The 15074-nt window shown below is 32.0% G+C and overlaps 3 protein-coding genes across 3 annotated transcripts; all 3 read right to left on the bottom strand.

The window, feature by feature from the left end:
- Positions 1-312: 312 nt before the first annotated feature.
- LOC108843991 (F-box protein At3g12350) lies at positions 313-2075 on the bottom strand. Its single transcript, XM_018617172.2, has 2 exons — positions 1171-2075; positions 313-953 (listed from the first exon to the last, which is right to left on the bottom strand). Exons 1-2 carry the CDS (start codon positions 1951-1953, stop codon positions 558-560), a joined length of 1179 nt encoding a protein of 392 aa, XP_018472674.1. The 5' UTR covers positions 1954-2075; the 3' UTR covers positions 313-557.
- LOC108845040 (uncharacterized) lies at positions 2041-4656 on the bottom strand. The gene is made up of 4 exons (XM_018618310.2): positions 3835-4656; positions 3346-3756; positions 2174-3198; positions 2041-2068 (listed from the first exon to the last, which is right to left on the bottom strand). Exons 1-4 carry the CDS (start codon positions 4654-4656, stop codon positions 2041-2043), a joined length of 2286 nt encoding a protein of 761 aa, XP_018473812.2.
- A 3998-nt stretch (positions 4657-8654) lies between these two features.
- LOC130502041 (uncharacterized) lies at positions 8655-9062 on the bottom strand. The gene has a single exon (XM_056996862.1). The coding sequence runs from the start codon at positions 9060-9062 to the stop codon at positions 8655-8657; it is 408 nt and encodes a 135-aa protein (XP_056852842.1).
- Positions 9063-15074: the final 6012 nt, after the last annotated feature.

Here is a 15074-nt window from a genome sequence, read left to right as displayed (position 1 = left end):
ATAAATTTTCAACTTAGTCTAGTGGTTTCACTAACAGTTCCAAGATGCAACTGAGATTTGATGTGTTTCCCATAGATCCATTTTAGAGTGTCCATAACTCCTTAGTCGTTTTGGAATATGAGTAAACGGGAAAGATTGACTCCTCAAGAGTGACAGAAAAGCAAAGAGAATTTAGTTGTTTCCTCCTTTTCCATAACTCCTTAGTTGTTTTGAAATTTGGAATGATTTGCTTATAGTTTTTACAGTCAGCAAAAGGGAAACAAAAGCAAAGAGAATTAGAAATTAAAGTGTGAGCACAATTGCAAGAGTTCATGAATAAAAATTTCTGGTCTACGAAGTAAAACCAGAAATTAAATATTTTATTCTGGCAAACTTACAATCTACAGAATACAAATAAATACAAGGCGATTCCACCATCCAAGTTTAATTAGGCCAATTGGTCTACGACTAAATTTGAAAGTAACAGTCACCTAAGTCTTGTATGTACAGAGAATGTTGATCATATCCATCCATCACCAACATAATTCACAAGCCATAAGCAATAAAGCAAATTACTTTTAAGCATCTAACACATCAGCCAGACAACCATCTTCAAGTGCAACACGTTTGAGATCAGTGATAAACTGATCTCGAAGAAACCCGAAACCAAAAGTCCCATTTTCATACAACCAGACCCGTCCTTCACCCGGATCGTAACTAGAGTTCATGTAGAGCATTCCAGATATAACTTGTTCATGAACTTCTCCGTGGAGAGGGGTGACATGGATTCGACTATCCAATATCAGCTCTTCTTCAACGGAAAAAGGAGATGCGATGAAGGCGTGATCGGGTGTCCAGAACACAGGAGAAGTTTGCCGTGAGAGAGACAAGTCCTCTACTTTTTTGCATATAACGCCTCCAACTTCGTCGTATTTGACCAAATACAACTCCATGCTCCTTCCCTCACAGAAACCCTGCCACATTTTTCAAAAGATATCACTTTTTTTTTATAAACTTTGGTCACTTTTGGACCGAAATCCTCAACTGAGGTAAGGAGGGGTCGAACCCCTAACGTCAGGGCCCGAAGGCAGAGCTCAGTTGCCACTTGGCTACGAACAACCCGACTCAAAAGATATCACTAATACCATAAAAATAATGAATGATAACAACAAACAGAGGAGGTAGACCGACCTTCCATAAGCCTTGTAATGGTCTAGCAAGAGTAGGCGAGAAATCAGAAACCTTGATAAAATGTTCAGGTTCCCACTTGATCCTCCCTTGTCTCTCCTTCTCCTTCTTCATCTTTCTCCTTCTATCCCCTCCAGGACTCGTCCTATTAGCCAATTGAGTGTACATCTCCGAAACAACATCCTCGTCGGAGCTAGATCCTTTACAAACAGGACTCTTCTGTGGATTCTCCTCAACCATGATATGACCGTTCCCCATGAAATTCACATCCACGGGAACGAGACTACTTCTCTCTAATTCGCTTAGATCCACAGGGACACCAGATCTGTGATTCCCATCGAGATCAAGAAAGTTCTCCGTTCTCCCTTCCGACGAGATACCCAGCACGAGAAACGGCGTCTTTCGGACGCGATACGTGTCGTCGTTGATTGCGAGAACCCTAGATCCCAAGACGAAAGAGGAGCCCCACTCGAAGAAAACAAGCGGCGGAGATGAATCGGCGGGGTTCGCTCGACCGCATAACCGCCAGAATCCGATCAGATTCTCTAACCGCTTCAGAGTCCTGAAAAGGAGCTTGTATGCGATTCGGCCGTTTCCCCATTTGTGGATATGTGTCTTCTTCCCCCACCTTCGATCGCACACGACGCGCCAGATTTTGCGGTCGTCGCGGCATAGCGAGGCGAAGCGTTTGGATGTGCAGGCGAAGCTGCAGATCTCGGTTGGTGAGAGGAAGGATAAGATGCGGAGCTGGAGATCCTCCGGGATATCGGATAAGGCAAGTGCCATTTGAAGCTTTTGTGTCGGATGGATAGATTGCGATGATGAATTGCTGAGAGTTTTCTTGGGTTAACAAGGTAAATAGGGATTGTGAAATCAGTGTCGGTCCGGACCTAAATGGCGCCTAAAACGTACGTAAAAAATGTTGTCCCTCAAATATAACTATTTAATATTTAATATAAAAAATCAAAATATTATAAAAGAAGTAATTTGTTTAAAAAAAAAGAACACCGATACATTAATCATGAAAGATAGTTCTCCTTGCTTTTTTCCTGCAAAATCATTTATCAACTTCGAATGGTCAAGGGCTTCGGCTAGTTCGTGTTCTATTGCTATCATCGACAATCCATTTAACCTCTCTTGAGACATAGTCGAACGTAGATAATTTTTTATGAGCTTCAACTTTGAAAAACTTCTTTCTGCGGAAGAAACTGAAATTGGAATGGTTAGTAGTATACGATAAGCAATCTCTGTGCTTGGATAACACCCGTCCATTCTTTTAAGAAATTCTAGCATCTCAACAGCTTTTGTAATTTCCTTTGGCAGTATTTCCCTTAGATATCGAAGTTCCATAAAAAGCTGTTTTCCGTCTACATCTGAATGCCCATTATGCTCTAAAGAAGCTTCAAGCTTGACACAAGATGTCATCAACTCATCATCCTTTGCTGACTTAAGTTTTTTCAAGCCAAATAAAAATCCAAAAATTTCTTCATAATGCTGAAATTGCTCGAATCTAACCCCAAAAGACACTATAGCCTGATCCATAATGTTGATAAAATAGTCGATCCTAAAAGTCTCCTCCACACTTAACATGTTACTTTCATCAACTCTTTCAGCATCTTCACCAAATTGCTTTTTCTTTTTTATCAAGCGTTTTGGTTTCGAAGAAAACGCTGGTTCAATATCCATATCAATGGCAATTTTCATAGCTTCAACTTTTGCTTTCTCAAAACCTGTTTCTCTGTAGCTTTTCAAATAACCAACAAGTCCTCCTAACTGAAAAATAGCAACCTCAATATCCATATCTTCTGACTGTAAGGTTTTGCTCACCGTATTGACAGCATAAAGAAGATCATACCAAATTACCATTCCAAAGAGAAACTCAAATCCTCCAAGTCCATGTGTTTCACTTACTGCAAGAGACTCAGCCTCACTACGCTGTCCAATATTATCATTGTTATCTGCTAAGAAAAACAAAGCCTCTCGTATCTTTAGAGTTTGAAACCTTATCGGTTTAACACTATTAATTCGACTCTCCCACCGAGTTTGTGACAATGATTTAAGCGTAGTACCATCCACTATCTCTTTGTAAACTTCCCAGTTGTTGGTTGATGATGCAAATAAGCAATATATACGCTGCACAATGCCAAAGAATTCAACAGCTTTATCGGAGGAAGAAGCCATGTCACAAAGAGCAAGATTGAGACTATGACATCCACATGGAGTATAGAATGGCCTTGGGTTAATATCAAGCAATCTTTTCTGAACTCCTTTATGTTTTCCTTTCATATTTGACCCATTGTCATAGCCTTGTCCTCTTATATCACCAATACTCAATTTAAGATCAGTCAATGCATCTTGAAGAGTGGTAAAAATTCCCTCTCCTGTTTTGTCTTTGATTTCCAAGAATGACAAAAAGAACTCTTTAACCGTGGGTGAATCCGTAGAAACATCTACACACCGAATTAAAAACGTCATCTGCTCTTTACGACTAACATCAGGAGTAGAATCCAAAATGATTGAAAAATATTTCGCATCTTGAATCTTCTTTAAGATTACCTTCTTAATCTCACTAGCAAGTAATTCTATCAACTCATTCTGAATTTTATGACTAAGATAATGGTATTGAGTTTCACCCTTTTCAATCCGTCGAATGTGTTCCTTCATTACTTCATCAAAGCCTCCAATCATCTTGATAAACGCCAAAAAATTTCCACTGTTTGGATCAGTAACCTTCTCGTTTTCTCCACGAAATGCTAAATTCCTTTCTGCTAGAGTCTTTACCACTGCAATTATCCTCAACATCACATCTCTCCAATGTTTTTTCTCCTTGTTAATTGCCTCTTGCAAATGCTTATCAATAGTTTCACTCTTTTTCAGCCTCGTTTCTAGCTCAATCCAGCTACTCATGCAAACAATATGATTGTAAGTCGTTTCATGAGACTTTAGCCTATGTGAAGCATTTCTCCAGTCATCATAACCCGTAGTCACCAGAATAGGAGGACATGTTTCTTGACTGAATAATTTACAGCAAAAACAAAAGACCTTATCTTTACCTTTTGAGTAAACTAACCATCTTCTATCTTGTTTCTCTCCATTGCTCATTTTTCTTGTATAAGACGAGTACGTGAAACATCTATCGAAACTATCTCTTGGAAAAGGATGATCAATTGAAGGTCTTGTGGGTGGACCCTTTTCCACCAAACGATCTCTCATTCTTGGGTCAATTTTCTTCCAGTTTGCAAGGTCATCCATATCAACATTCTCATGAACACTCCTAATACCATCAACTTCCTCTTGGTCTTCCATGTCTTCGTTCTCAGCTTTTTCTTTATCCGTATCCGTACAATTTGCATCATCTCCAACAATTTCTTCTTCACTTTTCTCAGATGTATCTTCTTCAATTATAAGCTCCTCATCTTCGTTGTTAATCTCATCTCCACCAGCTTCATCACTTTTTGCAGTTTTGGTTCTTGTAACATACTTTAGCATATCATTGGCTTGAGATTTTATCAGTTCGTCTTGTCTCTCCTTTCTCTTCCTATTTGCATGTCCACTTGACTGATTTCTGATTCTACTTATTCCAAAATAAATAACAATGCATATAATATAATAAAAGATAAGTAAAACCTAAAATCTAATAAAAAAGCTACTTCACGTTAATTTCGTACAATTTATTAATATTTACAGAGTTTTTAGTTTTATGTTTGCTTATAATTCAGAGTTTTTTTGAAGAAAATATAACTTACCCGAAGAAAACAAAAGAAGAAGAAAGAAGGAGAAAACAACTTACAGGAATTGCAGAGAAAAAAAATTCAAGAAGGAGAAGTCTGTTGCGTAATTGATTTGATCAACGCAAAGAATATTATATAGACTTAAAAAAAAGGAAAACAAAGATAAAAAAAAAAGTAATATCACAGAACAAAGGAAACGATTAGGTTTGTATTAACTTATTTGTTTTATAAACACATAAAAAGTAAGTTGATAAGTTTCAAAAAAAAGGAAGTTGAAGTTGTTATATAATTGAACACGTATTCTGCTTACATCAGATGTGGTTATTTGTTAATGATTATCAATATAAAGAAACTGTTGACAAAAAGGAAATCAATAGAAAAAAAGCTAGAAAAAAAAATTAAAGACACTTGTGGGGGATTCGAACCTGACTCCAGGGGATAAATGTGCAACTATACAAACCACTAAACCAAAGCATCCTAACATTATTTGGCGCCCCAAAATTATCTAAACCCTGGCGCCTAAAGCCCTTGCTTTACGGGCTTTAGCCCAGGGCCGGCCCTGTGTGAAATATTCTTTCAAAAGTTTTGAGATTCTTTGAGGAACCGAATATGCGGCAGACAAATGAGAGACTGAAGGTGTGTGAAACTGGTTTGGTCTGGCCCGAGTTTGACGTTTCCGAATTGAACCATTCTTGTCTAGTAGGTTTGGATGTAAATTTTGATTTAAAAAATAAAAAAAAAGTATTTGATCAAAAAAAAAAGTAAAAAAAATTGTCATTTATTCGTGTTTGGTTGTTTCCATTTTTGCATAACATGTATTCGTGTTTACCGTTGCATAACATATATTTTTTAATTCTAGTAACCAATTTAATAAATAAAATATTGCAAAAATTATATAAAATATAATATTTATATAGGTTATATATATTTTAAAAATATATATGTATATGTATATAACGGATCAGATCGAATATTCATTTCAAAATATTAGTATTTGTGATTTATTTTATTTTTATGAATATTACATATTATTTGTTTTGTTTCACTGAGAAATGGATATTTAAATTTTTTGACTCATCGAAACGAATAATGCATTAAATCAAAATTTACACATATTTTGTCTAGTCCTAAGATAGACATTCATATTTAAAAATTCATAACATTTATATTCAGATGGCTATTATAAGAGGAATTTACCAAATATGACTCAAAACTTGATTTTAAATGCAAAACTATAACTAAATGTGAATCAAATGCAAAACTAACTTAAAAGCTTTGTGAAATTACAACCAGCCCCTTGTGACTAAACAAAAAAATCAGAACTCATTTTTACGAATATAACCCTCGAAAGTCTTCTCAGTCTTTTGAGATATTGTAATTAATCTAGACAACGTCAGGAAAGTCGTCTGGTACAATTGATCTTAAAAATAATTTCTAAATTTTGTAAAAAAATATTTTATAAGTAAAAAATTAAAATCATGTAATTATAAATAGTTTTAAGTTATATAAATTAAAATATAAACAATTGAATTGTTTTCAACATAAATAAGTGAAAGTATTGAATCATGATATTCTTTGATTTAAGTTTTGGCAATATATGTTGTAGTATTGTATATATTTTTAGGGTTAGATTTTGGAAAACTTAAATGTTTTTTTTGGAAAATAATTTTTGTACCTACATATGTTTATTTCTGTGTATAGTAAACACTTTTTAAGTTTAATTTGATTTTATGATGTGTTTAGTTAGTTAAATTAGTTTAGGGGTTATGTTTAGGATCTAGACGACTTACAGAGGAGTCGTCTGGCGATTAGTATTATCGGTTAGAAAGAAGTCTTCTAACTCCCGCTAAAAAATATTTTAATTTTCCACTAAAAATATTAAAATCTTCTGGGCAAATAGTAAATTTCTAGAAGACTTTCAAGTAAATCGTCTAGAATCGTCTAGAAGACTTTCAAGTAAATCGTCTGGGCAAATAGTAAATTTCTAGAAGACTTACTTGAAAGATTTATAACTCGAAAATATTTAACCTTATTGGAATTTTTGTCTTTCTATAAAAAAAAATTACACATTCTCTCACTTCCTTTCAAATGGCTGCAACAAAAATGTAATTTTCCTTATTCTAAAACTCTTCAATCTCTCTCTAATCTCTTTCAACTTAAAAACACCAAACTTTATATCAATTTATTGTTATTTCATATCTTCTCACTGATTTATTTTGTTTTTTCAGGTTTTTCATTACATGGTTCGCATCTTCCACTCTTATAAAGATAGATCTATATATCATATTAACCTTGTATTGTTTAAAGATCTTACCTTTTGAAAATTCTTTTGGTTGTTTTAAACTTTTACCTTATTTTTGAATTTTTTTCTATGTTTTGAAATCATTTTAATGTTTTGGGATATGCAAGTTTTTTCAAATCTGAGACATATTTGGAAGATTTCCCTGGAAAACTTCCTTTTAAGTCGTCTGGAAGACTTCCCTGTAAGTCGTCTGGAAGACTTTCCAGAAATATTTAACATTTAATGCACTAGAAGACTTCCAGAAAAGTCACCTGACGATTAGTATTATCGGTTAGAATATTTTTTTTGAAAATCTTCTAATTCCCGCTAAAAATATTTTAGTTTCTTGCTAAAATATTGAAGTCTTCTTGGTGAATAGTTAATTTCTAGAAGACTTTCAAGTAAGTCGTCTAGAATAAGTAAGGTTTGACCAGAATCTCAAAATAAAATCATAGACGACTTTCGTGTAAGTCGTCTAACGGACGACTTTCGTTTAGGTCGTCTAAAAAATAAAATTTTAAGTTTATGGTTGTTCATGGTGGTTGGTGTATTGATGGCATTGACAATCTTGTAAATACTTGAAGATGATAAGGTAGAGAGTAAAAATGTCATTTTAGAAAGAAAAATATTAATGACATTTTCGTGAATAATATAAACTTGTGGGGTGAATAGAACAAACGAAAAATTTAAAAAAACATGAGTTAATATTAGGGTTGACTTTGAGTTTTGAGTTTTGAGTCAAATTTGCAAATATCCCTTACAAAACTAAGAAACAGACTGGCTCACGCGCGGACAACTAAATTCTCTAATAATAAACGTAAATACTTTCAAATTATATGTATTTTATTTGAAAAAATAATATTTTTTGTTTCATTGACTTTCATATTTATTAAGAATATTTTGTTTCATATACAAAGTACAGAAATTCTGTAATATATATTACGTACGTAATCTTTTATATTTTAAATATTATTTTCGTTAGTATTTAATGAATTAAAAATAAATGGATTATATTTATTTTGTTTTTTAAAATAATATATTTTTTGTTTCATTTTTCTTACATGTTTCTTAATTATATTTTGTATCATACACAAAGTATATAAATTCTTACATACATAAATTTTTATTTATTTTAAATATTATCTTCTCTTATATTTAAATAATGATAAATCAAAGAATTACATAAATATGAAACTGAGATAGAGACAAGTATAAGATAAAAAAGAAAGAAGAACAAATAAACTTGTAGATATCTTATATATATATATCTATCAGATAAAGTTAAGAACAAAATAAAATTTGTAAATAAATTTATTTAAAACTCTGAAAATATCGATATTAATTTTAAAATTATTCAAAAATAAGATTTTTGGCAATGAATTTTTATTATTATAATATACATTTTGTTCTCACAAAATATAATGTTAATGGAAATGACTGTTTTTTTTTTTGACATCGAAAGGCTATTCTATTACTCAAACTTGAGATGGTCTGTGTAACCAGACCGGAATAGAACAACCAAAGTAGCAAATAGATCTATGAAAAGTACGAGCACTCCTAGCTAAAGAATCAGCTAACATATTTTCAGTTCTTGGTACGTAGAAAATCTTGAAGTCTGAATAGCATAACTTGATCGTATGAATCATCTCCAATTCAGTTGCGAAAGTAGGCCAAGCTTGCGGTTCCGTCAGCATTGCAATCAGGTCTTTGCAGTCCGTGCCAAATCTCTGACAATCCGAGTGTTGCAACATTGTTTCCATTGCCCATCTTAAAGCCTCCAGCTCCGAGTGTAAAGCTGACTCCCTCCTCCTCAGGTTCCGCATCCCCAGTAGCTTTGTCGACCCCGTACTATCTTTCCATACCCATCCAATCTCACTATACATATCAGTAGAGGTTCATGAACCATCTATCATGCAAATCTCACCCAAGCTTAGGACTTGAGGCTCATGGAAATGACTGTTTACAGAGATTATTTTCTATGATTTGTTAAGTTTACCATCAAATAAATTTTCAAGAGAAATGACATTTTTTGAAGAAACAACAATATAAAATTAACGAAAACGAAAGTGAATATTCTGGGAGATGTATACTTAGAACAATGGAGGGTTTCAAATATAATCTCAACCGAACTATTTTTTTATATTTTATGATTATTGTAAAGTGTCATTTTATCATTAACATCACCACATTAAGCTAGATATTAGATTATATTGTAATTTAAAAAAGTTTATAAATATATACCATATTAAGCTCCAAACTCACAACTATTAGAATCATATGTGAGAAGCATATTGATCCTTGCTTAAGGCAATTATAAAGTTTGGAGCTCAAAATTTTGATCGGTGTTCAAGGGAGTTATGAGTGTGAAATAGCGGGAAAAATAATATAATAATGTATATTATAAAATTTTTGTGATGAGAAAATAAATTTCTTTGATACATTTTCTGAGACATTTATTGTTAGTATTAAACATTACATATATAATAAATTTAAATTGACTACTAAGTTTAAAATATAAATACTCAAATTTGAAATAAAATCTCTAGATTGTAAACATTAATTAAAATCAGAATAATAGATTTAAAATGGTGTTATTTATTTTACGATTTACAAAATTTAATTCAAATCAAGAATTAGTCATAAATCAAGTATTAATCATATGAATTTGTTAATAGATCTGATTTCAATAGATTTGAATTTACTACTATGTTTAAATATAAATACTCTAATTCTAAAAAAAATCTCCGGGTGTAAACAATAATTAAACAACATAATAGATTTGAAAATTGTGTCACTAAAATAAATTCAAAATTATTAATTATGCTGACGCCAACACCAATTTTTTGAATGTCTCGAATTAAAATAAAAACATTTAATAAAAATCTTTTTGTTTAAGTCCTATTTGCCTCATCTAAACTTATTTTTAGAACACTAATCTATTGTATTAGCAGTGAGATTCTAGTTTTGGAACCATTGTGTATCTAACTTTGCTTTCATTGTTCTACAGGTTTTGAGTTTTGCAAGAGGATTGTTTATTAGAATATATACATCTGATCAAAGATATGAATTGTAAGGTGCATCAAAGAGTTGATGAAGATGGTGAGAATATGAATCGAGGGTGCGCCAGAGAGTTGATGAAGATGGTGCGGATATGAATCGTAGGGTGCATATAAGAGTTGATGAATATGGTGAGGATATGAATCGTGAGGTGCGTCAGAGAGTTGATGAAGATGGTAAGGATAAAGTTGGTTCACCATGCTATCTTCTGATTGGTGATGGGGATGTAGCACCCGATGCTTCACATCTTTACTCTAATAGACTACTGTGATCGAGCTAGCTTAGAATTGACATGTACGACATGGAGAAGCCTTGGAGAAGTGATCTATCTTCGCTACCTTGCTGTCACCAGGACATCGAACATTAACTAGAGAGTTGCAGCTGAGAGCTGGGAGAAGCTTCCAAACTTAACCGGTTTGGCTTGATGGAACCTGTCTCTTATGCTTCTACATTTGGCAGAAACAACTTACTAGGATCGAACAGTTTCTGGCAGAGCCATGGAGCTAAGGTGTTTCATAGGATAATGCAAAGCACGCAAGAGGATGTCCAAGAGAGAGCAGCCACAGTTACAGGTCGATGCTAAGCTAGCCAGTCGCGGTTGTCCAGTAGAGTAAATACATGAAGCATCACATCGTAAGTCAAACTAGTCATATCCATAGACTTGAATCTTTGGTGCTACATCTTCATCACCAGTCAGAAGATAGCTTGGTGAACCAACTTTATCCTTACCATCTTCATCAACTCTCTGATGCACCCTACTATTCATATCCTCACCATCTTCATCAACTCTTTGACGCACCTTACGATTCATATCTTGGTCAGATATTTATATACTCTACTCTACTAAACAATCCTCTTGCAAAACACAACCTGTAGAACAATGAAAGCAAAGTTAGATACTCAATGGCTCCAAAACTAGAATCTTGCTGCTAATACAATAGATTAGTGTTCTAAAAGTCAGTGTAGACCGAGCAAATAGGATTTAAACAAAACGATTTTTATTGATTGCTTTTTTTTAATTCGAGATGTTTAAAAGATTTGTTGTAGGCCTCCACCTAATAAATTATTTTCTGTAGAACTCATAACTATCGCCTAGCAGTTTCTTGAACAAAACCCATCGATATATACGCAATAAAGGGACTTGGGGGACCAAAATTTATGTCAATTCTATAAAAATACAATACCGAGTGATGATCAAAACACATTATTCAAGCAAAGAGACCATAAAATTGTTTTAAGATCATCAAAAATGAAAAGAGAATAATCAAAACACGTTAAATAATTAATCATCTCTGGAACAAAAGAGAAGGACTTTGTCTCCGTTTATTCCGAAAGACAAATAAAGAAGAAGGAATAATCTGAGGAATTGATGAATGAAGGTGAAGAGAGAGAGAGACAAGAAGATAGCTTATATAAGCAGATTGTATTTGTAAGACAAGTATCTATCACCTCCATGGCATGGTGCATTATATATAGTGCCAGTTACCACAATACCACTACACTTCTTTAAACTTTTAAAAGTTATAAGATTTTCCCATTGTTCATAGAAAAAGAAGATCTTTTTCCCCAATATTGCCATTTTCTTTGAATTGTTTTGATAGATAGCATTTTTATTTTTTCTTAAAATTTGAGTATTTATATTTTAAAATTAAAAGTCAATTCAAATCTATTGAAATCAAATTTATTAACAAATCAAATCAAGAATTAGTCAAAATCAAGTATTAGTCATACAAATTTGTTAATAATTTGATTTCGATAAATTTTGAATTGAATACTAAGTTTAAAATATAAATACTTGAATTCGAAACAAAATCTCTGGATTGTAAACACTAATTAAAACCAACAAAATATATTTAAAAATAGTGTTATAATAATATTTAAAATAGTATTATACTTCAATCCAAATCAATAATTTGTCATAAATCAAGTATATTAGCACTACAAAAAATATTTGTCTAACATCATTTATTTTGTATTTTTGTATAAATTATAAATGATATAAAGTAAATTTTCATCACTTAAATAAATGCTCTGAAAGTGGTGATTAAAATAATATACTCATTTCAATAATAACTGATGCAAAACTATCAAATATTTGAATCAATTATTATAAATGATATCAATATATATCAGTTACTAAAATGATGCTAATTTATATCAGTTTTTAAATGGTGTTGTTATTTTCATCAATTTGAATAATTCATTTTAATTATTTATTAATAACTGATGTAAAATTAATGCTAAAATTTAAAATTATTTTAATCATTATATCATTTGAAATATTAATTTAAATAGCTTATATAATTAACGTTAAAATTATATCAGTATATATATACACACATACGTCAGTAAATAGATGAATCAAAACACTATTTCATTAAACAGTTTTGTTTTCTTTACAATGAAGATACAAAATTAATTCAAATAAAGAATTAGTTATAAATCAAGTATTAGTCATATAAATTTGCTTATAAATTTGATTTCAATAGATTTGAATTGACTACCAATTTTAAAATATAAATACTCAATTTCAAGACAAAATCTCCGTATTGTAAACAAAATCTTCGTATTCTAAATTCAAATCAAGAATTTTTCATAAATCAAGTATTAGTCTTACGGATTTGTTAATAAATTTGATTTCAATAGAGTTTAATTGACCAATAAGTTTAAAATATAAATACTCAAATTCGAAATAAAACTTCTAGATTGTAGATATTAATTAAAACCAACATAATAGATTTGATGGTGTTATTTATTTACGGTTTAAAAATTTAATTCAAATCAAGAACGAGTCATAAATCAAGTATTAGTTATACAGATTTGTATAAATTTCATTTAAATAGATTTGAATTGACTACTAAGTTTAAACTATAAATACTCAAATTAGATATTAAATCTCTGGATTGTAAACAATTAAAATGAACATAATAGAATTAAAAATGGTGCTATTTGGTCTACGATTTATAAAATTTAATTGAAATCAAGAATTGTCATAGATCAAGTATTAATCATACAAATTTGTTAGTAAATTTGATTTCAATAGATTTGAATTAACTACTAGGTTTAAAATATAAATACTCTAATTTGAAATAAAATCTCTGGATTGTAAACAATAATTAAAACAACATAATAGATTTGAAACTTGTGTTATTTGTTTAACGATTTACAAAATTTATTTAAATCAAGAATTAGTCATAAATTTAGTCATACAGATTTGTTAATAAATTTTAGCGCTTGGTCGCCTCTGTACTACTTCTCCTTCCAAAATGGCTCGTTTCCTTGCAGCATTAACATTAGCATACATCGTTGATGGAAGGTACTCAAAAGATTAACAAATCATATTCACATTTCTCTATTATGTATGGCTTTTTGATCTTATCTATTCTGCACAAGTTGGATGAATGTGTAAAGGCTTCTCCAGGGTATCAAAAAGTACTGTTCGGTTGCCTAAAGTTATGATAAGCGGGCTTAAATACATTGAGATTCATTAACACTTTCATGGATCCAAATATCATAAAAACTGCTGCTTCATCATTTACTCCATCTAGTCAGCACAAGTATTGAAGGAAGTTTGTATCCCAGAGGCAGACAACTTGAGATGTAGTGGTGAAGAGATTGGAAGGTTTGTTAAAATGCTGCGTATCCCTTCTCCTGTACTCCAAAAATTGCAGCCTTTGCGCTTCTCGAGGTATTTTTTCTTTCTTCAAAATGGATAGTGTGCTTTTTGAATCAGTTTGCGTTTTGGTACTAAGACCTAATGTAATAATGCAGTTCACAATACCCAGAACTAGTGATGCCAAGCATCATGCAAGCTTGAAGTCTCGCTGCTGCAGCTACGAGTATGCCTCGTGAAGCTAAGATCTTTGCGAAAATCGTGCTTCGCAACCTTGAGTATCACCAGCTATTTCATTACCATTCTTTAAATTCTTGCACTACAAGAAAACGCATTCCTAACGACCAAACATTACGACTACAAAAAGTGGTCGTAAATTACGGACTGCTTTACGACTAAGTTACGAAGTCAACATTAGTCGTAATGTCGACGTAAAGTTACAACTAAATCACAGAGTCGTACGTTAGTCGTAAAGTTACATCTAATTTACGACTAAAATTATATGTAGTCGTACATTAGATGTACCATTACGACTAACTTACATCTAAATAATTTACATCTAATTAACGACTAAAGGAGTCATAAATTAGTTGTAATATTACGACTTAGGTACATCAAAATTGTTTACATCTAATTAACAACTGATTTACGAGAACAAAGTTGCACTTTGGTAGTTAAGTTATAATTTAAACGTAAATTAGTTGTAACATTGTACGTACCAAAATCGAAATTTCTCTATAAATATAATTTTCTCCCTCATTCTTAAGATGCACAAAAAAAAACAAAAAGAGCAAAAAAAAAACGGGAAATAGTTAAAAAAATGTCCGAAAATATTTATGCGCTTCGGAGTTGGATGTATGCGCATAAAGATTCACAGGAAAAGTAACAGACGAATTTCTGAACGGAGCAAAGATATTCATGTACCAGGCCGGACAGACGCCTCTCACAAAGGAAACGGGTAAAATGTGCTGTCCATGTCGTAAATGCAAAATACGAAGTTTGCTGCTAGTGAAACCGTTTGGAAACATATAGTAAATAGAGGATTTACTCCACATTACTATATTTGGTTTAACCATGGAGAGGGTGATAATAGGAATGAAGCTAGTGGTAGTAATCATGTTGAAAATGTTCGTAACAGAGATGAACCACATTTGCCTTCTGAAAGTGTTATTCAAGAAAATCATATGTTAGATCATGATAGAATGCATGATATGGTTACCGATGC

The sequence above is a fragment of the Raphanus sativus genome, unplaced genomic scaffold, assembly GCF_000801105.2.
Source record: "Raphanus sativus cultivar WK10039 unplaced genomic scaffold, ASM80110v3 Scaffold0400, whole genome shotgun sequence".
Lineage (NCBI taxonomy): Eukaryota > Viridiplantae > Streptophyta > Magnoliopsida > Brassicales > Brassicaceae > Raphanus > Raphanus sativus.
Note: the sequence above shows the minus strand (reverse complement) of the source record. Positions and strands in the feature narration are given on the sequence as shown.